Here is a 26,197-nt window from a genome sequence, read left to right on the forward strand (position 1 = left end):
ATGCATGCATAGGCTGCAAAGGTATCACACACTTGACGTGAGTCACCCGAAGAAAGCTCCACAGCCAAAACATTGTGTTTTCTTTCTGTTCTTTTCAGCATGGAATAAACCTATTACTGTACTTGTTACTTACTAAAACTGTATCTTAGTGTCCATTGCCATTTAAATGATAAACTAATTTAAATATGTATTGCTCATGCATAGAACAAAAAAGGTGTACTTCAAAATACCTAGTCATGCGTACATTATTTTTAAATCCATATTTTTCCTCTGTTCAACTAAGCTGGGCCAAGTTTTACTTAAGGAGGCTTGTCAGTATTGAAATAACTGGATTTCCAAAAACACAAACGTGTCTTGTAAAAATATTTAAAAAATTTAGAGGAGCGCATGCAGTTTAAACTGGAAATACAACAACACATAGGATATAGCTTTCACAAAAATACAGAAGGCATGTATGCATTGTGCTAAAAATAGGGTAAATGACCAAGTAATGTTCAGATTATAAGGAGTTACCGAGCTCTGAGACTGACTAAATGTAAATGAACTTCATTTTGGGTTATGAAAGTATAACTTTTTTACTGCAATTAAATTGAATATATTCTCTACAAAGATTCAATAGCACCCTGCCCTACTATGTTTAAGAACAGATGAATAGACAATAGAGCTGGAAGAGTGGCATTCATATCTGGGCACAAGTGAGCTGAAGCAGTAGCCAATTAAGAAAGTAATGATGTGGGAGGCTCTTGTGAGTCAGTCAGCTTCACAAACTCTCTGGCTCCCTGTTGGGCGGGGAGCCGTCTGTGGCTGCCTGGGCTGAGATCTGCCACACAGTAGAGCTTCAGTGAGGCAAATATTTTAATTCACTTTACAGCTAAAAAACATAAACAACTACCATTCTGTAAAACCCATGACTGCATGTCTAGTCACCCGGGAAACATCTTTATTAGTGTTCGAATTTGCAGCCAGAGCTCAGGGCCTTATAATTTTTATTTATTGTACAGTGTATAAGTTATTCAGTGTTAAAACTGGCACACAAAAAATAACCTCAAATCTGAACTCCCCATTCTAAACAGAATGTATATAATTTTAGTTATATCCTCTATTAGTGAAGTTTGGATAAATGTTGTATTTTAATAGGTATTATAACTTTTTATTATGTTTTTCCTTTGTTTACCAGATAATACCTAATTAAACTGCTTATTGAACTTGTGTGTTTGCCAGGTTGCTAGGATACTGAATGTCTCTAAGAAGGTCAAAGGGCAGATGGGAGTGAACTCTGGCCTAGAACTGGTTACCCTGCCCCATGGTGAACAGCTACGGCAGGACTTAATTGAAAGGTAATAATCCCGCAGTAAACTTAAAATATGTAGCCTAAAATGTGTTCTCCAATGAACTGCTCAACAGCATGGCTATTTAAAGTTCCCTTTTGAAATGCAGTCATTCAATATACCAAAATTACAAATCTCACAAATCTTTTGCTGGATTGTTTATTTTTTGCTTATTTTTCAACTATGGAATATTGTGCATCCATTTCAGGTTTCAATGACAATTCCATATATTATCCCAAAGAGCAAAGCACCTAAAATAGTAGTGTTAGCTAGGCTCAGAATAAAGAGACACGGGAATTAATATGTAATTGCAATGAGCTATGTTAAAGTAAACACCAGGTGTTTATCATCCTTCCTGTAGTTTAACATTGTCAGCAGACACGATGAAATGATAGCAGAGCCCTATACTCTGCTGACTTTATTATATGAGTTACTGTATATGACAGGAGTGCAGCTCATATTACTAACATTATGACCTAATTGTATTAAGTAATAGAACAATTTAAAAAAATTGATATAAAACAACATTCGGCTGAAATTTCATCCTGCATCCTTATACCAGCAACACAAGTTGTGCTGACGAATGAGTAATTGTTTTTAGGAGCTACAGTTCTAATGGAGCTATAAAGACTGCAGAAGGATGATTTAATAGTGCTGATCTCATGTTGTTTGCTAGAAATGGAATGAAGGATACATGGAGATTATTGCCACAGTATTAGAGTTTAGTTTACATGTTGGACCCCACAGGTCATAGGTCACTGCAATTTAGGGTGTGTCAGGAGATGACTTCTCCAGGCACTTCCACTGAGAATGTGTCCCAAGGGATGATGTCCAGCTGGACAATCCCTAAATCGGGCGGCTCAGAGAACTCTGTATTGGACAAGGTTTGTTAGAATTTTTATTCTCTTAATTGAGATCATTATCCAAAGCAACTTACATTAAACCGATTGAAAGAAAATTAACATAAGTGGTAAAAGCAAAAAGAAATCTGACAATACAAAACAAATGTCAAAATACAAATTAAGATACGGAATTTGTTTTAGATTACTGAAATGAATTGGAGGCTTTAAAGGTGCAATTACACTTGCATTCCATGAGTTTGTATACAGTGTGAAACGGCTGATGATATTTCTCCTTACGAATGGGCTGATGCTGTATAACACCATTACCTCTGTGCAACAGATTGACTCTTTCTACTCTGTGTTCCCTCTTGAACTCCTAAAGCGAGAATTCTTTGTTAAGCACAGAGACTTATCCAAGCGCAGTCTGCAGTAAATGAAAAGGCAGGCCACTTCATTGTGTTACAGCACCCCCTGCAGGCCTTGCAAGGGCATTGGGGTCATCAGTGTCTTTTTGGGTGCATAAGCATGTTTTCATTCCTTCCATGCTTCTTTGTAGTCGGCAGATTTTAATGCAATTTAATAATAATTCTAACAGAGGAGGCTTGAAAGGAATTGATCATGGCGTGCATGTGCGTGTTAAGAGAAAGAAAAAGTGACAGCTCTCCGTTTCTGCTTCAGACACAACACAATGGCCATCGGGGTGGCAGTGGATGTCCTGGGATGTACGGGCAGTTTGGATGAGCGGGCCGCCACGCTGAACAGGATCATTCAGGTTGCCGTAGAACTGAAGGACTCAATGGGAGACCTCTTTGCATTCTCTGCAATCATGAAAGCCCTGGACATGCCACAGGTAAGGGGGAGGAGGTGAAGGGAGAAGTGACCGCTTGGCTACTGGGGTCTTAAAAACCATCTCTCTTCACAGCTACTGGAGAGTACAGCCATATTCGAACATGTTTCGGGGACATGTGACCTGTCTGGTCATTTACATTAATTTGATGTTTTTAGATTCTATAAATATGTTTTACGCAATACAACATTTATGTATAAGAATGCAACTAGTGGTTCCAGCAAATTTGATGTAAAACTAAAATCTTAAACAGTACCTTCAGGAATGGGACAAAACTAGGTGAAAACAACAGCCTACTATTAATCACAGCAAATAACCTGGACAGTTTTTAGAAAATGTCAGAAAATGTCTGGATTTGAACTGTTTAAAAACCAAGTATTTTCATAGTTTCACATAGAGAAAATGTCAATGATATCCCAAGAGAAAAAATAGTTTTCTTAGTAGGGCGGTTGTACATTACTGGTCAATTCCTTATCCAGACTTTTCATGAAGGCCCTGTAAAGGGCTGCTGTGCTCAGATAAAAGTGTAAAAGGAGAACAATTCTCGCAGCCATGCCACATGATAACTACTTACCTCTCCCCCCACAGATCACTAGGTTAGACCACACATGGACCACCCTGAGGCGCAAATACACGCAGACAGCCATCATGTATGAGAAGTCCCTGAAGCCATTTTTCAAAGGCGTATATGAAGGAAGTGGTAAGTAACTCATGGTGTTGAAACTGGCTCAATACTGAAAATACGACAGGGCGATTGGACAGTGCAGGTGGAGATCAGACAGGGCGACTGGACAGTGCAGGTGGAGATCACACAAGGCAACTGAACAGTGCATTTGGAGATCAGTCAAGTCTCTGTCAGGCATACTGTCATTTAGGAATGAAGTTGGAATTGACCATTTTAAATTCGGGAGGGAAATAATTTTCTCGATCCTTTTTGGATGTATAAAAATACTGAAACTGAGGCAGTTTTCAGTATATGCAACAGTACAAACGTATTCAGACTGTATTGATGACATAAGTGATTTGCAATAATAAATCATATAATTCGGCTGTAATTTCAGTGGACGTTCCTCTTAGCAACACCACAGTGCCCCTCCTGATGCCTCTCCTCACTCTCATGGAGCGCCCAGCAGTCACCTTTGAGGGAATGGACTTATGGGAGAGCAGCGACCAAGGATGTGAAATAATGATGAGGCACCTGGAAGCGGCCAGAGTGGTAGCGGAAAATGCCGACTCCTACAGTGCAAACGTGGAGCGTGTCCTTCAAGGTACGAACGGGTCCTTGTTGTGTTGTCTCCCTTAAATGCGGGCATGAAGCATCAGTGTCAGTCAAAGTCTCTTGTACATATTCAGTTATGTGAAATGTAGTGCACTGCTAAAACATGATTGATAGAATTCGTTCACCGATAGAACTGGCCATGTTAAATGCACTCTCAACACCCTAATAATTCAGAATCCCATTAAATTGGCACATTTATGGGCTATGGAAAAGCTGCTTATTTATCAGATGACGGAATTCATTAAATGTTGTTACTGTATATATACATTAAATTAAGGGTTATAAATCAATATGTACAAAAAAAGCCAAATATATAGTTATTGCAAGAAATTAACATGCATCTGTACTTAGTCAAAACAAATTCCATTTAATTCTTCATGTAATAAGGAGCTTTAAAAGGCAAGTCAATTTCTGTCGCTTTGCTTTCCCTTGTAGTACTGTTCGTTGGGACCAGATAATGATCAATCACGCCCTTTCCTTCCTCCGATTTAGATTTTCAGCCCAATGAAGACATGCTGGAAATCTTCAAGACTGACTTCCAGCTGAGGTTGCTGTGGGGCAGCAAGGGGGCAACAGTGAACCAATCGGAGAGATACGAGAAGTTCAAACTTATTCTCACGGCCTTGTCGAGGAAACTGGAGCCCCCTGTCAAGCACACCGAACTCTGAAATGGGGAAACAATTGATGACAAAATCACCAAAGCAAAGCTAGGGAAAGGAAAGGCATGACCCGGAGTGATGTCCCGGTCGGTTTTATGCACATTGTCTGTAATTGTGCAAGCCTTTCTGCTCATGTGGATGTGAAGAGGGAGTCGGGACTTTAGTCCTGGCATTGCTTGTATTCAAACTCTAGATCCTTGAACCAGCTCCTGGATGTAAAGTTAACACACCTTCTCAGATCAAGCCAAGCAAGGTCAGAGTTACTCTGCACAAATGGTTTGTTTTTTAAAAGATCATTAGAGAAAACCTTCACTTTACAGTAGTTTTTAACAAAACTATAGATGGCGTACAAGCTGCTTTTCTGTGTCCTAGATGACCACTTTACACACAAAGCATTGCGGATTCATTCCCGCTATCAGTCCGTCACAGTACCCTATTCTGGGGAGTCAGAGTCATCAGATGGGACATATGCATCTCTGAGACCATGCGTATGCGAGGAACATGAAGAAAAAACAGAACGTCAACACAAAGAGGGATTTTAGGTGAAATTTTCAGGAGGCAAAACTCCATTATGGTTCACTAAAACAGTGGGTAACAATGAACTGTAGCCCTTTCCAAAGGGAATGTTTTTGTAAGAAAGTACTAAAAAAAGTAGCTTTGCCAGTTAAAAGGGCAGAAACTACACAGGGGATCATAGGAAAAGTGGGCTGGGCTGCCTGCCTGGGCTGTTTAACTGGAACACACGATGGTGTTGGACAGCTGCTGACGACGAGGGAGAAACAGCTGTCCGGGCAGGAAGTGAAAAAGCCAGCAATTGTGTGATAATTCATGAGCGAGATCAAGTGCAACTTTTCGTTCAGGATTAAACTGCACTGCATGTTGGGACTTGTGTTTAAACAGCTGTTGAAGAATTAAAGAAAAGTATTCTGCAACAGCCTGAAAAATTAAAACTGGTTAAAAACAATACCAGATGACTGTTGTTGCCGGAAATATTTTGTTCATATATTCGTTAGTTGATGTGAAGTATTATAATACCCAGAATACCGATAAATGGACTGCAGTCTGTACACAATTGAACTGTTGGCTCTGTACACAATTGAACTGTTGGCTCTCTTATGAGCATGTGAATGTGAGACTGTGTAATATATTTTTACGCTAAAATATCATTAACATGTAAATAGTTATATATTAATTTTATCTTTGTATGAAATATTGTGGGAAATTAAAGAATAAATGGGTAAATGTGTAATCACATGGCCAACTGTGCTTCATGAAAACAAAACTCACCTCATTTTAAAATTTCAATCAAGTAGATACTGTTAATCAGAAAAAGAAACATGGATGCTCTAGGATTTTGTTTTTGTTTTATTAGAACAAAATTCTCAACAGAGAACAGGACTTTTTTCCCAACAAAGTCGCTCACAACAATTAAGATTTTCTTTAAAAAAAACATGTGCACAACATGTAGAAATAAAACCACCACCACTAGACTCTGCTCGAGAGCTGCGTTTATAAGTTGGCATACTCCATTTCAACGTTTCCTTTAATGCGGGAGGGGACAGAAACTGCTAGAGCCACTCTCCTCTGTGTAGGAATTTCTGACAGCTCTCGTCTTCATTGTATCTTCTTTTGTGCCCAATATAATAATAATAAACAATCCCTTGCATTACCTCATGCTTTTCATCCCAGTGGATCCCGTTGAAGTTTCATCCACCACTGAAATTCAGCACCCATTCTGGGCAACCGGCAGCTGTCATTCTGCTTGTGTGTATGCAGATCAGATAGGGAAGTGAGAAACTGCTTTACCAGCTGAATTATGGGGATGTTAAGGAAGTCAGAGATAGAGGACAAGCTCACACACAGGACAACACATTCTGACATTTGTTTTGCCTTACATGTTGAAACAAGTGAAGTGTATTGGTGGTCATATTTCCCTTTGACAGGTACACAAGTTAATCAGAAGTATTATAGATCACTGACTTTAGGGATCTGTGCATATACCTACAAAAAACTGCACTTCTCAAACATTACAGCACAGAGAAAGTGAGGTTAACACTTATACAATGAACTCTTAGACCTCTGCACTGGTTACCTTTCTATGATTTACCATCCCCAGCTTAATTGTGTAACCTTGTGTTTAAGACCTTCGAGGGGGTAACTATTAGGTACAACAAGCACAACTCTTTAAAAGGTGAGATTTTCTGAGGGGGTATAACAAAGAATTAGCCATAAAACGCTGAAAAAGAGCATGATCAAATTATAAGCACATTTTCACATCAAATCATTTCTACCTTTTTCAAACTTTCCAAATCTTCTCCCAGTGATGAGCTGCACATCTCACTTTGTCACAGATCTGCAATGATTTAAAAGCACCTTCCACTGAGAACTATTGGAATGGTCTGGTGTCTTAAAAGCCATCCAGAAGAGACAAACAGCAGTTGCGGACAACAGAATATGGAAAGGAGGACCTAGAGTGTACATAGTGGTTTTCACAATCAGGCCTCATTTTAGACTGCAAATGTCATAAGACACATTAAAATGTCTGATCAGGCTAACAAGAGAATAAAAATGGGAAGCTCTTACTATCAATATATTTCAGACACAACCCATTCCATAAAACATTTAAGGATATCCACAAGTTTTCAGATTAATTTTCAGAAATCAGAGTATTCAGGGGGAATAATGACTGCTCAATTAACTTAATTTCTTCCTTGTTCAGAAATTGACAGCAGTCTGTCTTTACAATCTATGATTGGGGTAGTTTCAATAACTTGAAACCAGAATAACTTGAAACCAGAATGGCAACCAAAAGCAAAATAACACCAAAATATATTCTTTTTATATATTTAAAGGCCATACATTTAATACAGACTTTCCTTTAAGAATACGCGTGTGCACTTCTGTTTCAAATGCACTCCCGGCAGAACAAAAGCAGATACATTTCTGAAGACTGAGAAAATAAAAAAGTATCAACATGTATCTTTCACAGTTTTAAATATTAGGGCTATAGGTTAAAAAGAGGGGAAAAAACTACCATGTATTCGGTTCACACAGCCACAGATAATGACATGTACCAGTTCAACAAACCAAAACTAAACTGAGAAGCCTTCACTTGAAATATGCTTGACTATTTCATTAGCAATTAAGGAATTACACAGATACCCTGTCGGCTATTTAGTCTAAATATCTGAAATAGTTACCATTTCATCTCGGTTTCAAAATTATTAAATAAAAAATGTTAGAAGTATCAAAAGAATCTACAGGAATAACCTGATGAAAGAAGATTTTAGCATTTTAGTTTAAAATGCACTTAAAAAGTCCATACCAAAACAGTCATGGTGGTTACTGCTGTCTATTTACATTTATACAAAAAGCAACGTCCATATTTATTTCTTTAGACTTGATAGGGCAAAAGTGCATTTAGTTAAGATATGAGCAGGTCCCTATACAGAAGCACGTCTCAAAGAAAAAAAAGACTGCAATCATGTCACGATTCCAAAAAACAGGTTGTTCATCTGATTAAAAACCCCATAAAAAGGTAATAATAGAAACACATTCAGTATGAAATAAGGTGTTAATACATATCAATGTCCAATAACAAAGCAATATTTATACATACAATATATGTGTGTGTTAAAAACAAATGCTTTCTTGAGATGCACCAATCACTGGAAGTGGTTCTGAAACCACAGGAGAGGATAAACAGATCCACCAGAGCATAAAAGAAGAGATCTCAACAAATTCCAGAAAAGCACCGTAATACACCAGTGCTTAAATAAATGAAGCCCTTGCGTCGCTTTTTATTGGATTGGCACTCAGCAGATTTAGGCACTCTTCCACCGTAGAGCTGTATTAAGGCATGGATTGCTTGGAGAGTCTGGAGTGTCAGTGGGATTTGGTCCTTCACCTTTGTCCAGTGAAATCTCTTCTTACACGTTGCACTGGTACTCCAGGTCCGCAGAAAAAGGGCTCCCTGTGGCACTGCCAGCCCCGCCCCAGCACAGGCTGCTGGGAGGCTAGAGGAGGTTCCCCCCTTTGCTGGGCAGCCCCAGAGACCAGCTGCCATTCTGCTGTTCTGCCACTGACCGAGAGTGACGTGCTTGTGCATGGTGCAATGAACTGAGTTATAGCAGCGCAAATGGGGGAAAAAAGTACCGGAACGTAAATGTTTTGAGAGGAAAAGAGAGGAAATAAGATGTGGGATTTGATGACGATCGAACACAGGCTTAGATGCACATGAATCACACATTTAAACATGATGCCATGCGAACAATCCTGAATCTCAACCTAGGAAGATGTTTCAAAGACATGCTGTGGCATGTTAAGGGCAAAGCATACAGGCTGGCACAGGCAGACATTCCACACTGTAGGATCAATGAAAAAATCCTACGCATCAGTGGTCAAGACAAGGGATTAGGGTTGGTTCAAAATCAAGTTCAAAATTGCCTCAAGTTGTATTTATTTATCCAAGAATTTATCCATTTTGTCCTGGCAGAGGCTACAATTCTTTTTAGATTCATTAAATCATTTAAATCATTTCTCTTTGGGTTCAGGAAATTCTGCTGCCACCCACTTGTATATCAGGCCAGTGCCTTACTGTAGCCAGCGATCGGTTAAGTGTCAGTTCTATGCATTTCAAGCGTGGAATGGCAGGAGAGCGTGGCCATGTTACACAAGTGTGTAACATGGACAGTTGTGGCAACCCTCCTTTCGGACAGAATGGCGTTAATGTCAATGGATGTCTGCATGCAAACATGCAACCTCCTTCTAAAGCTCCTGGCTGGCCCCAGCTAGGAGCCTGCCCCCTCCCCCTCCCAAGAGACAGAAAGCTGCATGTACCCTCCTTCAATGACTCGCCCACAGTGACAGAAACCCACTCAGCCACTCAGGAACCTGCAGTCCAAGAGGAGAAAAAGAAATCCATTACTAATCCCAGCAGAGAATAAGACAGCCCACCTGTTCTCATGGACGAAAGACACCCCCAGGATGTACACAACAAAACAAGTTTTTGGCTCCAAAACCTCAAATTTGCCCCAGATGTTTTTTCTTGAGAGAAGTGTGAAATATGACAGGTTGTGAACCTAGTGAAAGCACTAGTAGTTTAGAATATTTCCCCCCCCCCAGTTTTGGAGAATTAGCTGGAGATCACTTTGGAGTTAAAGTACAGCACATTTTTTAATGGAGCGAAAAGCTTTGAAGGCAGTGCACACCCAGCAGGAAGCATCACTTCTGATATCTTCAGATTAGTGTTTCCTTAAATTCCCAACAATCCTAGAAGCACTGTGCTCTGCTGGCTACCATTTCAAGCCTCCAAACTCACTGCATTAACCACCTGTAGTAAAAATAGGTTCAAACCGGGTAAGTGCCAAATTCCGTAACATAGGAAGAGCACACATTAAACAAGCATCTTTTGCCTTGGACGGATCTCCTTAATTAAGTACATTAATACATCTAACAATAACTGGGCTGACCTGGCAAAGACACGTCACAGAGGATGTATTAATAAGAATACCGCTGTAGTAACTGCTTTCCATTAGCAAATGACAATTTCAGGAGGACGTTCGCATTTAAACACAAACCTGGCAAAAGCAGTGTACAAATGGGTCTCATAGAAAATTTAATAAATACCTCAAGAGATAATGTGAAAAGAACCATACATCTGTGCCATCAGTACAAAACATACGTCACACAAATCTCCAGCCATTGCGTAAAGCACACTGGGGTTGTAATACATCTTTAGTTCTGATTCTTGAAGTAATTACAGTAGATATGTAGAAACTAGAAAATAAGAACCTGGGCCATCAATCACAGGCACAGTGTGAAAAACAAAAGTGAGTGGGGTTCCCAGGTGTAAAATATCATATGAACTCATGAGTATGTTAAATAAGTTAGCATTCCCTAAGAGAAAAAAGAGTGATACATGCTCTAAAACAAGAGAGGTAAATTCAGTAACAGTAAAGAAGAATCAAATCAGGCTCATTTCAATGAGATCAACCACATTTAAAATGTATTTAAAAACATGTAAAATTAAAGACATTTTTAAGATATCCAAATAATTGTTCATTCATTTGCTGATATTAAAACATATAAAATACCCAGATCCCTTATAAACATTGGTTTTTTTCAACCATTAAGGCCTTTAAAAACCATCTGAATCTCAGGGATGCAGAAGAGACACATTAATACATCTGTTTGCTGGACTATTCCCAAGTAGAGCTACACTTACTTTAATAATAAAAAAAAACTTCCTTGGAATAAAACAAAAACACTCTAGATGAGCTCACACAGTGAACAGAGCAGACAGGCCACTTCAGCGCAGAAGCCTGAGGTATCTGAGACAAGGGTTTGTGAGGAGGGCTCAGTTCATTTCGAGAGGCGAGACGCCCCCTGGAATTCAGATGTAGGTTACTGCACCTTTGCTATTTTTCTCCAGAGTGATGTCCACGTAGGACGTCGGCACATAGCCCTCCTCACCACCCTGCTTCCGTGCTCGTGTCCAGCCATCGCCTTTGTCCTCCTCAATGATGTAGAGCACCTCTCCTTCCTTCATCGCCAGGGTGCCTTCGTTTTGACCTGCCAGAACAGGAGCCACAGGGTACATACGGTAGTTTACATGACCGACTTCTCTGTGCAACTAAGAAATTCTATGCAGGTGTGTAACACAGGAAGAGTACTAAGAAAACTTTTTTTAAAGTCATTCACTCCTTCCTAATTCCTTACATTTATTAAGCACTCCACTTTAAATGTAATGGGACTCCCCTCCAACACCACCAATGTATAGTCCCAACCTGGATGAGGAGATGGCAGCCAAAGTGCGCCAGTATGCTTACCACACATAAGCTATCAGTGGGCAGGAGAATGGAGTGATGAAACCAGTTCATAGATGGGGATCATTAGGATGCCATGATTGGCAAAGGCCAGGAGAGACATTTGGCCAGAAGACACCAGGGTTAATACATTTACTCTTTAAGAAAGAGTAAGAAACACTCTGGGTTTTTTAAAGACCACTTAGTGTCAGGACCTCAGTTTAATGTCTCATCTGACGGATGGTGCCTTTTTTTTTTTTTTACAGTATAGTGTCCCTATCCCCATCTCTATACTTGGGCATTAGGACCCACACAGACTGCAGGGTGAGTGCTCCTTTCTGGTCCCACTAACACCTCTTCCAGCAGCAATCACAGCTATCTCAGGAGGTCTACCCAGCTTCATTGTCCAGCCAGCTGTGAGTTGCAGGGTGATATAACTGCTGGTTATATATAACTGACCCAGACAGCACAGACAAGCAGTGGTCAAACTTTCTATACCTAAGGCCTAAACCCAGGAAAGAAGAAGCCTGGTTAGATACAGTATATCAATGCAACAATATCATCTTATACTACATTCAAGATGCCAAACATACAGATGGAAATGATTTCTTCACTTAGTTTGCAAATCCAGCTCAAGTTTACCTAGAGCTAGAAAAAGTGGGGTACACATTCCCCTGGAGCAGAACAATTTGCAACAGCCTGGCACTGGTCTGTGCAGGTCACAGCGAGATGCCACATGGCAGTCATTGGTGAACAGGTGTCTGCCAGCTTGAAAATATTGTGAAGCCAAAGAACTGCAGATCTTTACCGAAGGCTGGACTCAGAAATTCGTCCCATGAAGTTTCCGGCACACAAATGGACAAACAGTCCAACGGCATTATAACTAACAGTATTCCATGATTATCATTTCTGCAGCTGTACGTTAGCTGCCAGATAATTACTGTAGCAATGTGGCAGATGTACAGTAGGTAACTACAAGAAGCAAAGTTCATTTTCTCTTGAACTATCAGTCCTGAAAAAACACCCTTCACCCTGCCACACTGCGCTCAGACACTGTTCCATTTCATACCATCGAAGGCATAGAGTGCTTTGCAATGTCCGATCGCAGGCAGCGGGTCGTCGTCATCAAACTCGTCATCAAACTCGTGCGGGTCAGGCTGTGGAGGACTCCTGTGCTCCTGACTCGGGTCCTCTGTGTAGCTGCCCTCCGGGCTGTGAAAACAAACCATAGCCGTGACGACCAGGGGAGCAATGGCTGACCTAGTTCTTCGTTTCAAGTGGCCTTTGAGAAACAATACTCTCTTAAGATGAGTGGTCACAAAGCACTGCCAAAGCAGATATTAATTAGCTGTTTAAAAAGATGAGTGACTTCCTTCACATTATTTGCTTCCTATACTTTGTGTTGCCTCTGTGAAAGAGGCCTTCCTGCAGTTAGCAGTTCACCGCTTAAAGTTAAAAAGAGAAATGGTCCATCAGGCTGTCCCGAAAGGCCAATTGTATATTTCACTTTGTATAATTTGAGGATAAAATATGTATTTCAATCTAATCTATGATTAAAAAGTAAAACTCTAAGAAAAGAGTTATCACTTTTCAAAAACGATAAAATTTTAACTTAAATCCATTATAAGAGTGCAAACAATTAAGGAACAGTCACAGTCATTTTACAATTGTGTAATGGAAAATTCCAAAAATAACTTAACTTTCATAATATTTTACTTACAAATGCAGGTATAACAAAATGCTTAAAACATTATAATGAAAGCACTGAGCTTGAACAGGTCTTAGGCATCTATGCTGACGTCATTTTCACCTTCAGGAAAAGGCAGGGTGAGCAATATAAAAGGAAAACAATGGAGATACAGGTGCTCCCCGACTTATGTAAATTAGACTTGACATAAGTTGTTTGCAGCCTCATTCTTGTTCTTCACTGTCTATTGTTCATATCTTCTCCAATGTGTGGGCAGAATAATTTCTGCTGTATGTTTGTATGACTGAAAACTGTTTCTAGAGATGTGAAAAACAAGTAAACACTAGCAATTAAGGAATGTGAAGCTCTGTTACTTTTGTCACAATGCTCTTTGCTTGATTAGTTTTATTACTGTTGTGTTCATATAAAGTATGTTGGCAAGTGGAGAAGTAGCAAGAGGACAACAGGGTTGCATGCTCACAGGGGTTTATTGTCTTGAATAATTAACAGGTGCAGCTACTCAGGGACCAGAAAGTATGCAAGGTCGCTAACACCTCATGTGTCACAACACAGGAAGAGGTCTACCCATTCTGTAGACTTCAGAGAGGGAGAACGGTAAAGAGTCCCAGCACGCCATCAGCGTAGAATATTGTAATAATTATCTAACAGTGGAATTTTGCATCATTTCATAGTTAAAGACTAACTTACTCTGGCAGGACAGAAGAACAAAATCTTTGTTTTGGGAATTGCGCATCTTCATACATGCAACGTCTTAAGTTGTTCCCCCATATACATTTTATTTCCCCATCAAGGATGAAACAATTGTTCCAAAAGTGAAATCTCTCTGTCGCAGGGAATGGAAGGGGCAAATGGAAGCACAGCCCCAGCCCTGAAAACCAGACCGGTGTGTCAAGTTCCCAGGGTGCCTCACCCACCTCTCTCGCCCGTGTGGAGTGTGGTGGTTGACCTCCGCGCTGGGGCGCCGGTCGCCTCTTGCGCTCTGTTTACCTTCCACCTCAGACAGCCAGGCCTGCAATGAGGACATCAGTCAAGCCCCGGGGGCTCCTGCCCCCTCCAGCACGCACCACATCTCCTTCAGTGGACTGTACATCAGTGGCATTGTTTTACATGAAAAGCACCCCCATTACTGACCTGCTTTGCAAAGTAGGAGTTTGGAATGATCAAACTGTGAATCTCTTAGCTTCTCAGCCTTTGTATTAGTGGGGGAGGGGTAATAGCTTTGCGGGGGCTTTTCTGAGAACAGGCACTATCAGAGCCTTCAACAGGACCAGTAAGAAGTCACCAGCAAAATAAGGAAGAAATCGCTTCAGTGGGAGATGAAGTCCCCTCCTATACTTAAAACACTTCGGGAATCTTTTGGATGAACTACATAAATACAAGAAATTATTTATTATCTATGAATTGGCTTCATTACTCTCTGCTCTCTTCCCCACTAATAGCTGATGTGTGGTGAGCGTTCTGGCGCACTATGGCTGCCGTCGCATCATCCAGGTGGATGCTGCACATTGGTGGTGGTGGAGGGGAGACCCCATTACCTGTAAAGCGCTTTGAGTGGAGTGTCCAGAAAAGCGCTATATAAGTGTAAGCAATTATTATTATTATTATTATTATACTTATATTTTTGTCATGCAATCCATCACAGCACCAGAAAACTGAACACAGCCTCAGAAGAATAACATCAACTTGGTATAAGCCTGCTTTGCTTCTTGAATTAAACTTAAGGAAATTAACAGCAACACATATTGCTACATAAACGTGTACAAACAATGGTTCATATTGTGTTCCACTGATCTTGTTTAGCTAGATGAGAAGAAATGGCAACGTTCAGCCACATGGGGGCGCTATTGACATGTTCTCAAAGCCACCTCCTAACATTCTTAAATCACATAAAACCAAGTGGAAGTAACAATGTGCAGCCATTACAGCACTCGGAGCTCACATTAACCCTTTTCAGTCTATTCTCACAACCTAATTTAATTGTATCCCTGTTCTTCCACTTTTGTAAAAGAATCTAATAATTAAAAAACGTCTAAAATTAAATGTTTTTTTTTTACATCTGGGACACAGCCAAAACTAATAAAAAATATTTCGAATAGTTCGACTTCAAAACACAAAACGTAAAGAACAATCCGACAAAAAGATCAACACAGTCAGAATTATATTGAGTATGAAGTTAACTTTTTTAGAACATGTTTTTCAAAGCTATTTTGATCCAATCTTAACACTTAGAAGGGCAAAAACCTATAATTTATAACAAAAAAGATTTAAGAAAACTCTAAATAGGAAATGTTAATGCCTTAGAAAAACAGTCCCTAAGGTCTTCGGGAATGCACTGAAATGGGCCACAAATACCATTCCTGGCTTTCTTAATTTACCAAAAAACAGATATTGCAAGGATCCTAACTAGCAGTGATCAAAGTGTTTTCAAGTGAGTTTTCACAAAAGACACTACTCTTGAGTGAGAGCTGTGTGATCACTGAAGGCAATCTTGTGCTTTCAACAGAACAGTGTATGTGTACCAATTTTAGTCTGAAGGGAAATCTCATCAAGGCATGCACTGTTAAGTAACAGAACTCACAGAGAGCCAGACGTCTCTCAGGACAGAACATTGTGAAGGAGTTACCTCATTTTTGTGAATCTCCACTCGGAGGCGCTCTATGTTGCTTATGGTCTCAGCTATTTTGGGCTGCAGACTTCCAGGGTCTCCCATCTGAGGGCTTTTCTCGTAGACGTCTTTCATCTTGTTCAGTGCATCTCTGCAGACACAAAAGAACAAAGAGCAGGCTGGGATAATTATACTCTAAAAAACAGTTCTCAAAAGCTGAAGAATAATTTGTTACATACCAACCCCCCCAATAAAAACAAACTGCACAACTTCCAATCCGAAATGCCAAAATAACAGAACGAGTAAAGTATTTTATGGTGATGTTCCAAATGAAGATGACCTAATAGTTTAACAGGGAAGCTGAGCAACTAGAAGGATATAAATACAACCCTATGTTTTGACTCAACTTGTCTTTCAAACTGCAAAATACAAAACAAGTTCATTAGAATATATTCTTTCTGTAACATCGGTTTTAAAGAACAACTACACTTTGAAAATCCTACATATTTGTTCATGCGAACTGAGTTTCAGCAGCTGTTAGAAGAGAAGGTGACAGCTGGAGTAGCTGATCCAACACCTGACTGCTTTACTCAGGCATGCAGTCGCAGAGTTTTGGACTACAGTCATACCCACCACCAGGCAGTTACCACGACTGTCTTAGTTCATCTGTCCTGGGTCGTAGTCAGGCCCTTACCTTTGGTCCACCTCTTTCTGCAGCTCTTTGTTGAGTTCATCAATCCTCTGCTGCAGTTTCTTGCGCCTCTGCTCAGGGGGAAGGTGACTAAAATCCTCCAGTGCTGGCCCCTGAAAAAACCACAACCCAGGATAAGTACAGTATTTTCCAGTGAAGCATTAAAATAAAACAGAGGTACACTCAGCTTCCTGCAGCAAGCAAGAATGAGAGAGGGTCAAAGGTCAAGATCAAGGACTAGGCGGACAGCGCCCAGGTCCACACAGCAGAGAATGGCATGACACTCTGCGAGTTCTTCCCCAGCTCAGATTCTGCTGCATGGAACTGGAATCCCAAGCACACTATGGAAAGCACATGTCTCACTGTTTGAGAAAGAGGAAGCTAGGATGTGAAGTCTTAGGAAACCAGCACATCAGATCCATGCTCAAGAACACGCATGCACGCCGCAGAAAGAGCTTACCAGCTTTACTGACCACTGAGTCATGCATATGGTTTTCAATTAAATACAGAAAACAAAAATTAAAAAAACATATCTTAAGAGTATTAATTCCTTTTATTAAAAGTGCTTAGATGTGTCAAAATTCATCTTCCTGCTGATTGCAAACAGAGGCTAGGTGGTTAAAGCAAATAGCTTATAACCAGATGCTTCCCAATTCAAAGAAGCTCTGCCAGGAAACTCATCAGCTACTGGGCTTCCTTGGGCTCTGATCTTTGATGATGTGTCAAACAAGGTCCTGTTATCAGAGCCTCTGCAGCGGCAGTTACTCATGCATAACTCATCTCCTAATCTCTGCAAGTCACTATGGATTCAAGCATGAGCTAAATGACTAATGATTACTATGATTATTACCAATCACCAGGACTCCAACAGAGAATCAGATGTGGGAATTAGCCAATGTTTTTATTTCCAATGGAAAATGCAGTTTTGCAGAGAGCAATCCGTATAGAAAAATTTGACAGAGTCACGGACAGACCCACGACAGTGAGTAAGCTGTTAGGTTTTTGAAAGTGGCTGGTTTAATCAGATAATGGGCAAAGCATCAGCTTTCAGCCATAAGGACAACTGAAGCAGTGGTGGGGTGTGGGGAGTGGCTGAAGGACCACTGTTTATTGAGATTGAAAGACCCCAGCTGCCAGTGCACAAGGGAATGCAGTCTGGGACCCGGCAGCATTTAGTGACACAGTGCATCTACCTAGTGCATGCAGGCGATGCCAGAAACCAAATGAAATGCATTTGTAATGGGGCGGAAGATTCCTTTTAACTTAATTGCTTTTGAGGTCAAGCAATTCTAGCAACAGGAGTCAGCCATCTGACAGACATCCATATGTCACCAAAGACAAAAACACATACAGACTGCTACTGCGCAGGATCATTTCTTCACAGCAGAGAACCATATATTATTTATTGCTTTGTTAAATCAATACTGATCATCTCCTGGCTCAATCAACTACATCGCTTTGGATGGAGTAGAGAAGACCCTCACAAGCAAGCCTTTATGCTGGCCTCCTGTGTTTATTAGAGGTAGTATAGAGGATAGGTAAATGCTTCAGCTACTCTGTAAGTCACAGGTTTTGACAAATATTTAAGGATATTTAAGCTGCTTCTAAATTTCTGAAGCTACCTGCTCCCGAATTGAGTCCTTAATGCTTTGTTAATATTGACATATATTTTGTTTTTCTTTTTCCATATTAAGGCACTGTAGCAGCTGAAACAGATGACTGATTAATTAACTGTACAGTTCTGTAAGATTCAGCCCACATGAGACCAACTGAAACTTTGTTCTGGTTGCCATTATGTAAAACAGTGGGTCTGTGTGCCTTACAGATTCAATGCAAACCTGGCTTAGCTATTTCCAGCTGTTAGGAAGAGAATCTATGACCGTCTTGATTCAGTATGTCATTCCTCTTGTACTTTCAGGACAAGGGCCCTGTGGCAAGAATGGCAGAACCTGAGCTCACAATGTCTTTCTTGGTACAATGTGGCTGTTATTGCTTTGAATATATTGGCTTGAGACTAAGCTGAAGTGAATATTCCTATGTTTTGTTCTAAAAAGATTCCATGTTTCTGTTGATCATTTTCTCTTTCCTGAATGGTCAATTTTCACCTGCCGGATCGCAAGAGAAATGGGAGGGCAGCCTGCTATGATCATTTCCCACAGCCCTCCATGCATTCAAATCATTCAGCTGCACTGTCATGATGGAGTGAAAACAGCCACATTCCCAAGGAGTGGATTATGGGTTTTGGTTACAGTGATTAATTAGGCTTGGCTATTGAAATCAACATTAATCTCATGACAAAATGGAAATGAAAAAAAAACACACACATCCTGGACAAATACATAGAAAATAGAAACTAAGTCTGAGTACATAAAACTATCTTAACCAAGTAAAAACAATTATTTGGTGGACTAGATTGAACCAATACAATAGGGCTCAAAATAGGACCGCCCTTGAATAATTGAAGTTGTTAACAGAACCTCATTGGTTTGAAAAGGTAATCTTTTTTCCATGTTCAGTTTTAAGCAGAAGACATCCCTTCTTCAGAGACTGATGTCACACACGCCTGCTGCTCTAAGGAGACTTGTTGTGAGGTCATTAATGGACAAACGCCAATAAAAAACCTATTTTTGAATTACTTCTGCCTTCCATTAGCAAAATGAGTCATCCTTCTGTCAGAATAAATGAACAGCTATGTAATGAACTACCTTAAATCAATGCTCCAACACTCTGCTGGCTACGGTTACATCAATTTCTCTATGTAGGTGTTAAAAATTAACAAATGACAAGAAGTGTGCCAATAAATCGTGTTGCCACTGGAACATTAGCTTGCTGACATTCTTTTCTTCCGACAATGAAAACACAAATCCTAAACAACCTCCAACTTAAATCTCAGGTTTTACAGAATCCTAAATTACACGTGTAACTCAATGAACACTGCTTATTAGTTGTTCTTATCGTTTCATAATGGGCTAGATCTTGAAAAGATAGATTTTATTTTAATATTAAGTAGTACTTATGGAAAGACTAGAAATTTGTGACCGCTACATTCAAGTATGCATACTCGTAACATCCCTACTTTCTGAAGCCACCAGATTATAGAATTTTAAAAAAGCAGACTTATTCCAATGATTTGGTGTGGGTGACAAGTCATATCTTTCTCCTTAACAAAGATTTTATTAAAAAAACTGGAAGCACACAAGTAATTTGATTTGTCTTGTTTAGCTAAACTGCAGACATGCTTGGCTCCATGTTAAAGCACCAAAGAAAATGGTCCTTGTGCTGTAATGTGTAAGGACTAGAACTGTGCTAATTTTGGGAGGTATGTACATTTTGAAAGAGAGACGCAGGTCTGTAGATAAGACAATCCAATACAAAACCACAGCAAACTCAACTCCACACGTGTTCTTACCCCTCTTTTCAGGCCCCTAAATGAAGGGATCCTGGGCTTTATTGTCTTCATTTCACAGAGACAGTAAGCTATAGGGTCACTGGCAAATTTGGGAGACTGAATATCACTGAAAGTGAAGGCAGGGCAGGAGTGGGGAGGGGAGGAGGGTGGAGACTGGGGCAACAGAAACAAAACATGAGCTAGTTGCCAAAATCAACCATGAATTCACAGTAATCTGTAGAAAACAACAAAAAATACCCACATGTATTAAGAACTGTGCTTAAAAAGTTACTACTGTTAAAGTGAAATAGGGTTCTCTGAAATAAAAGATATGTGTTGACTTAAATATACTTATTGACCAGTGACCTCAACACTTGCTCACCCGGGCAAGCTCTGATCATGATATTGTAACCATTTAGAAATCAGGGGGTCATTCATGCTTGCTCGTGTTTAAAGAAGTGTGTGGGAAATTCCTACAGTTTCATTCCGTAAACAGGAACGCTAGCCCTGTAGAAGGAGTAGGTTTTCATCACATCTTTGATGATTTCATAACACTAAGTAAGAGGATCCTATCGATATGATGCTCAATTTCGTTCTAAATACATTTAGCCAGTGAAGAACCAGTTAGAGAAAAGGATAACATTAATCACTTCAGGATTATTCTGTAAAAATAAGTGGAGCATCAAGTTACTGTTTGGAAAAGAGGATGATTAATCTGGCAAATTAATGTGTCACTCTTAAAACAGAAATGGGAAGATCCTATTATTACCTTTAGGAGTGTATTCAGCACAGGCAAGGTCAAAGTTTAACTAGGTGGTATTTCTCAAAATGTTATTAAAAACTATGGTTAATAAATAACAGGAAATAGGTTCTGTGTACAATATATTACTGATTTACAGGCATTCCTATCACAGTACTCAGCCTCCAGAACTTCTGCTGTGAGTACAGCACATCTCTGCTCTTGCAGATAAAAAAAGCTGTTGAAAAGAAATGTTCACACTAACAGCAAGATAACTGAAGTAGCTGGTAAAATCACTTCACTGAAAACACAAACAAGTGTACAGAAATAAGGGCTGACTACTGATTAAAAGCACTGTGTCTAAGCTGCTGGTGTGCTGGTGAAAGCAATTATTTAATCAAAGAGGAAATGTCAAATCACAGTTCTGTCAAGACTTTTATCTCTTTATTTCAATCTCCTCTAAATACAGATGCCTTTGGACAGTGAGTAATGTTCTGCATTGACCGTCTCTTCTGACTGGATTCGTGCTTCTACTACACTTCTCAGACAATCATGATGGGAAGCTGTCCTGTTATGTGCGAGGCAGAGTTGGTAAATTGCTGATAAATTTTAAAAGACTGAACACACTTGCAGAGTGTTTAATATTAGGCAAAAGAAGGTTAATTTCACACTAATTATAAGAATTAAGAGAATAAACCATGTTTCAGCTGTTGAGCCTTCTTAATGTTGGTGGGAGAGAGAGAGTAAGGTAGCAGGGAGAGGCAAAATGAGGTCCCATTTCACTTCTTCCAGCCAAGCTTTCACAACTTTCGCTCTTTCCTTTAATAGGTATTTCTCAACTCTTAAAGCCAGAGAAGCCGAGACTATACACTTAAAACTTGGATTGCATCTTTCCCATTCTCTCAATGATAGACTAAATTGTTTTCAAATCCTCTTCATCCATTTACAAATTTCAGCTTTTCACACCTCTCTCTCTAATCTCCCTTTGTGAGCACATTCTCACCTGTTCTGCTCTTTGTTCTCTTGAGCTCTCTCTCTGTCCCTGCTACCTTGCTCTCTCATACCTGAAGAAGGGTCAACAGCCAAAAGGATATGTTTTTCTACTTTGCTGCACTGAATTATCCTTTACTTATTTCTTTGCAGCCAACAACCACAGTTCCTCATCGAAATGTCTTCAACATATATTTAAACAAACAAGGAAACCTAAGGTTTAGAAATCTGAAATACTACCTCCTAGTTTTGTTAGATCTATATGCATTTTAAACAGAAGGAGATTTCAAGTTTCTCTGACTTAGCAACAAACCCAGGACATTTCCCTTTGGAAAGTGAAATTTGCAAGCAGTAATGTGAAAAACACCTGGAAGTATCAAACTCCCCCACCTTGGGTTTCTTCCCAAACAGCCACAGCTTGTTCTTGGCCTTCCCCAGCGAGTGCTTGGGATCCGTCTTCATGGTGTCAATCTTAGGAGTGCTGATAGTTCCGTCGGAACCTGACCTGTAGATGTTCTGGCTGAAATCTTCGAAAGGGAAATCCCCAGGTGGTTCAAACCCAGATTTGAAGGATTCCACCACTATCAGAGAATCCTGGAAAAAATTATACGGTCAGAAAAATATCAACCAAAAATCCCTGATGCATGAGACTTGATATAAAATTAATAAGAATATAGTTTACAGACACTGCCAAGCCATACTGATACGAAGAATTAAACAATGTCTGCTGTCTAACTACAACCTATTGGCAGGAACACATTAACAGTAATGTTGAACAAACTGAAAACATTCAACATTTTGATCCATTTATGCTCAACTGGTGATGTACAACCAAACTCAGTTAATACTTTTGTAATGAATGCTTTCAATACAAAGTAAGAGGTTCAACTGACATGTGTAGTTAATACAGTTAACTACAAACTTTGACAGGCACATCCAAAATAAACATTATCTGTCAGTGTCCGGAAACAGAATGAATGCTGTGCTTGACATTTTATAACTTCATTGAGAAAAGTAGCCAGTAACTGTGCCTGGAGTAGGCAATCTTGGCTAGGACATTCCATGTCATTACAGGTTTTTGATCCTTCCAGTACAGTAATTACTGAAATAATTCTTAATTATTTAATTGACAATAGAACAGAAGCAGGGCAATGAGCTCTGCTGCATTGCTCTTTGGTGCCAGGTTCGATTCTGGGCTGGGGAGCCTTCTGTGTGAATTCTACCAATACAGATACACATTTTCTCCAGTTTCTTCCCACGGCAAAAAAGACGCCCTGGCTCATGTGATGAGCTCTGCTAAATCGTGCTCTGTGGTCCTGTGAGCTCATCCAGTTCAGGCTGTTGCGAGCTCTGTCCTACCTTGCATGCTGTTTTTCTGGGATAAATACTGGGTAGCTGCGACCATCACCAGGATAAGCAGCTTTCTGGTAATGGTTATTTAATGCATTCTTAATAGAACCCGGCAACAAAAATTAACACAGTTATAACAATGAACTGCTTTGGAACAGAGAAGCCAAGGTTGTCTACTCCTGCCTGAAGGAATCGCAGATTACCTAAGTCTTCTAGGGTACCTACCCCTGGTTTAAAGTCTAGCTCCTTTGCATTTCGTCTCTCTAAATATGCCCTTCCAGTCTGACTGGTCAGTAATAAATCCTTTCTCCATCATGTACCCTCCTCTCTAGAGCACACTACATGTCAGCGAGAGACATACAAAGATTACAATAGACAATTTCCGCATATGAGGCAAATATAATTGAATGATGAAACTAATGTTTGTGGTTTCTTTGTACATAGACAAGCAGAGTAACTAAGACTGCTAAATCTAGCTGGCTACATAAGAGAAGAGACAAGTGTTCTGCACAGATTTATTTTCAGCCAATAAAACTTGACAACTCCGGAATTTTTTTTATAATCAAATTTAAACTGCAGCTGAAAGTTGACCTTAGTCTAGAAGAAATTAAACTATAAACCACATATAAAATAACACCCATATAAATGATGAATGGGTCAAAAAAAGGAGTCAGGCCTCTTATTTTAAGTTCCAGGATGGATAAGAACCTCTTCATATATGAGAACATAGTTAAATCACTAAAGTCTTCAATCTGGTGAAACAGCTGTGTTAAAAGCAACATCTGTGAGCAGGAAATGGATTATGCTAATTTAAAACAGAGGGCAGATCATAAACTCTGCTGCATAAAGAGCTTAAATACCAAATTACTGATGAACAGGAACACCTCCATTAACCTTTTCTGACAAATCCATGTTTTCATTCATCTTGCGATTAGTCATTTTATCATTCAGGGACAAAAAGTAATGGAGAAAAAACTTTTCTTGCTTATGAGAGCAGTTTCGTTGATTCCCTTTCTTGTTTCTAAGAGCCTGTTGCATCAGATTTGTGATCATAAATCAGAGGATGTTACACAAGTAACAAAAGTTCTTGTACCAGGATCCTTTGCATTTGGACAATCTTTCTCATCAACATTTCAACAATACACATCGATGTGTGGCTGTCTGTACATTAATATGTATTTCTGCTGGAAGGCTTCGATTACATTATGGTAATGTATAATTACCATAGATTGCTCTACATACTGTTGCACACTGTAACACTTTACCTACCTAAAGGTAGTCACCTTGGGATGTATAAGGCAATTGTATTAACTGAGAGTTGCCTCGGACACAAATCTGACTGATGAAAGATTGAGGAAGGCTCTTTTCCCTCCCTGGTTTGGTTCTAGCAATGGAATAGGACTTTCATAGTTACAATATGAACTGCACTTTCACATTGTTACGATAAAATGCTTTGAACACTGATGATGAGCTGCATTTCACAACGACCCCTCTTCCAGCCTCGAGGTGACCTGGATACCCTAAGCAGCAGCGCACAATCGCCTAGTCCTGCCAGGGTGGGGTAGGGCTTGGCAAGGGCTGCCTCGTGGCACTTGCCGAGTCCCAGAGGCCTGCGATGACACCAGCAAGGGTAAGCTGCTCCTCCAATAGATGCCAACTCTCCTGTCCTGTAAGCTGTAGAACAGCCGGTATGTCAAAAGACAAATGACTCTGTTGAGGAGACTTTTCAGATTGAATAAGTCCCACAATCAAGAGCAAACCTCTTAGAAAGTAAATCAAAGAAGTAACAGAAACAAATTCTATTATCCGTAATACCAGGTATAGCAAATGCTTAGAAGGGAATAAGAACATTGATAAATTTGACAGATTGACTGAAATAATTCTTCTTGGATTTGCCCTTGGTGGTCTTCAAGCTTCCCCAAAATCTTAAGAGATCATTTCATCAGTTCAGATTTCTCTGATTTACCAAAACAGACTCTTTGTCTCCTGTACTAGATGGCAATTATAAATGTCAAGCACACATTCAATACGATCTGCATCAGCACAGTTAAATGTGATTCACACTTATGTGGGTAAAACGCAAATGCAATTAAAGCAAGGAACAGCTGAACATTGCAGTTCCATAACATGTGGTTATCCGACTTCCCCAGCAATTGTTCATTTTATTGAAGCCAATCAAAGCTTTCTTAGGTCTGTGGGCTTTGAGAGGTTATGCATCTCTAGAAACTTTAAAAGAAACATACATGATTCTTCATGTTTTAACTCTTAAGTAGATAAAATATTAAATCTGATCTTAAATCACTTTAATAAATGTGGAAAATAATTTCTAGATTAATTTTAAACAAGTCTAAAGAAATCATGCTCTCACTCTCAGACTGGTCCTATACATATTTCTTTGTTGGCTTGAACTCTCCTGAGTTCTCATGAGGCATCTTCTGTCCTGCTGGGTGCTACGGCCTAACAATCTGTTATGTGCTGATCTTTACTGCCTCCCCACAAGAGGAGGAAAAAGTGAAGGCGGTGGTTTTGTATACCCAGGAAGGAAATGAATAGTTAAGGTTTCTGAATTGAAGAAGTCTTTGTAAGTTGCTCTTACCCAACATCTGGGCAGAAGAACAACATGCAAGTGGTCTTCCCAGTTTCAGTTTATCTGGGAAAAAATCTGTATTCCCAAATAATACAATAAGTGAAGAAAACGAATGGTCAAGTGTCTGGGCCTACCCTGCGGTCATCCACCGACTTCGCAGCCGACACCATTCCCTCCAGACACTTGGAGATAATGGGGATGACTCTGCGCTCCACATCAGCGAAGCTCTTGTAGGTCTCGCCCAGCTTCACAGTTCTCCTGCTGTCCATGTCCTGCAGGTTCTGGAAACGAGCCAGGACACAGGAGAAATCCCAGTGAGCCCTTCCCACAGTGAGGCCGCATGCAAAGCTGCCTTAAACACAGGTGACATACGCAACT

The 26,197-nt window shown here is 40.0% G+C and overlaps 2 protein-coding genes across 8 annotated transcripts in view; one reads left to right on the forward strand and one right to left on the reverse strand.

Annotated features, from left to right (window-relative positions):
- bcar3 (BCAR3 adaptor protein, NSP family member) overlaps positions 1-6,204 on the forward strand; it is a 114,723-nt gene extending 108,519 nt beyond the window's left edge. For all 6 annotated transcript variants that reach the window (XM_015356288.2, XM_069194324.1, XM_015356289.2 and 3 more), the window contains 5 exons: positions 1,222-1,337; positions 2,849-3,020; positions 3,606-3,717; positions 4,079-4,285; positions 4,789-6,204. In XM_015356288.2, coding sequence (XP_015211774.2) covers positions 1,222-1,337; positions 2,849-3,020; positions 3,606-3,717; positions 4,079-4,285; positions 4,789-4,964 — 783 coding nt within the window. In that variant the 3' untranslated portion in view covers positions 4,965-6,204. The remainder of the gene's footprint in view (positions 1-1,221; positions 1,338-2,848; positions 3,021-3,605; positions 3,718-4,078; positions 4,286-4,788) is intronic.
- A 98-nt stretch (positions 6,205-6,302) lies between these two features.
- fnbp1l (formin binding protein 1-like) overlaps positions 6,303-26,197 on the reverse strand; it is a 91,212-nt gene continuing 71,317 nt past the window's right edge. Inside the window, exons 8-15 of one of the 2 annotated variants that reach the window (XM_015356293.2) lie at positions 25,954-26,100; positions 22,273-22,476; positions 16,769-16,878; positions 16,093-16,225; positions 14,384-14,478; positions 12,831-12,973; positions 11,370-11,528; positions 6,303-9,848 (exon numbers count right to left, since the gene is read on the reverse strand). In XM_015356293.2, the coding sequence (XP_015211779.1) occupies positions 9,841-9,848; positions 11,370-11,528; positions 12,831-12,973; positions 14,384-14,478; positions 16,093-16,225; positions 16,769-16,878; positions 22,273-22,476; positions 25,954-26,100 (999 nt within the window). In that variant the 3' untranslated portion in view covers positions 6,303-9,840. Of the gene's footprint in view, positions 9,849-10,111; positions 11,529-12,830; positions 12,974-14,383; positions 14,479-16,092; positions 16,226-16,768; positions 16,879-22,272; positions 22,477-25,953; positions 26,101-26,197 lie in introns of those variants that run through there. The other variant, XM_015356292.2, reaches the window with a different exon arrangement.

This window comes from Lepisosteus oculatus, chromosome 9 (genome assembly GCF_040954835.1).
Source record: "Lepisosteus oculatus isolate fLepOcu1 chromosome 9, fLepOcu1.hap2, whole genome shotgun sequence".
Lineage (NCBI taxonomy): Eukaryota > Metazoa > Chordata > Actinopteri > Semionotiformes > Lepisosteidae > Lepisosteus > Lepisosteus oculatus.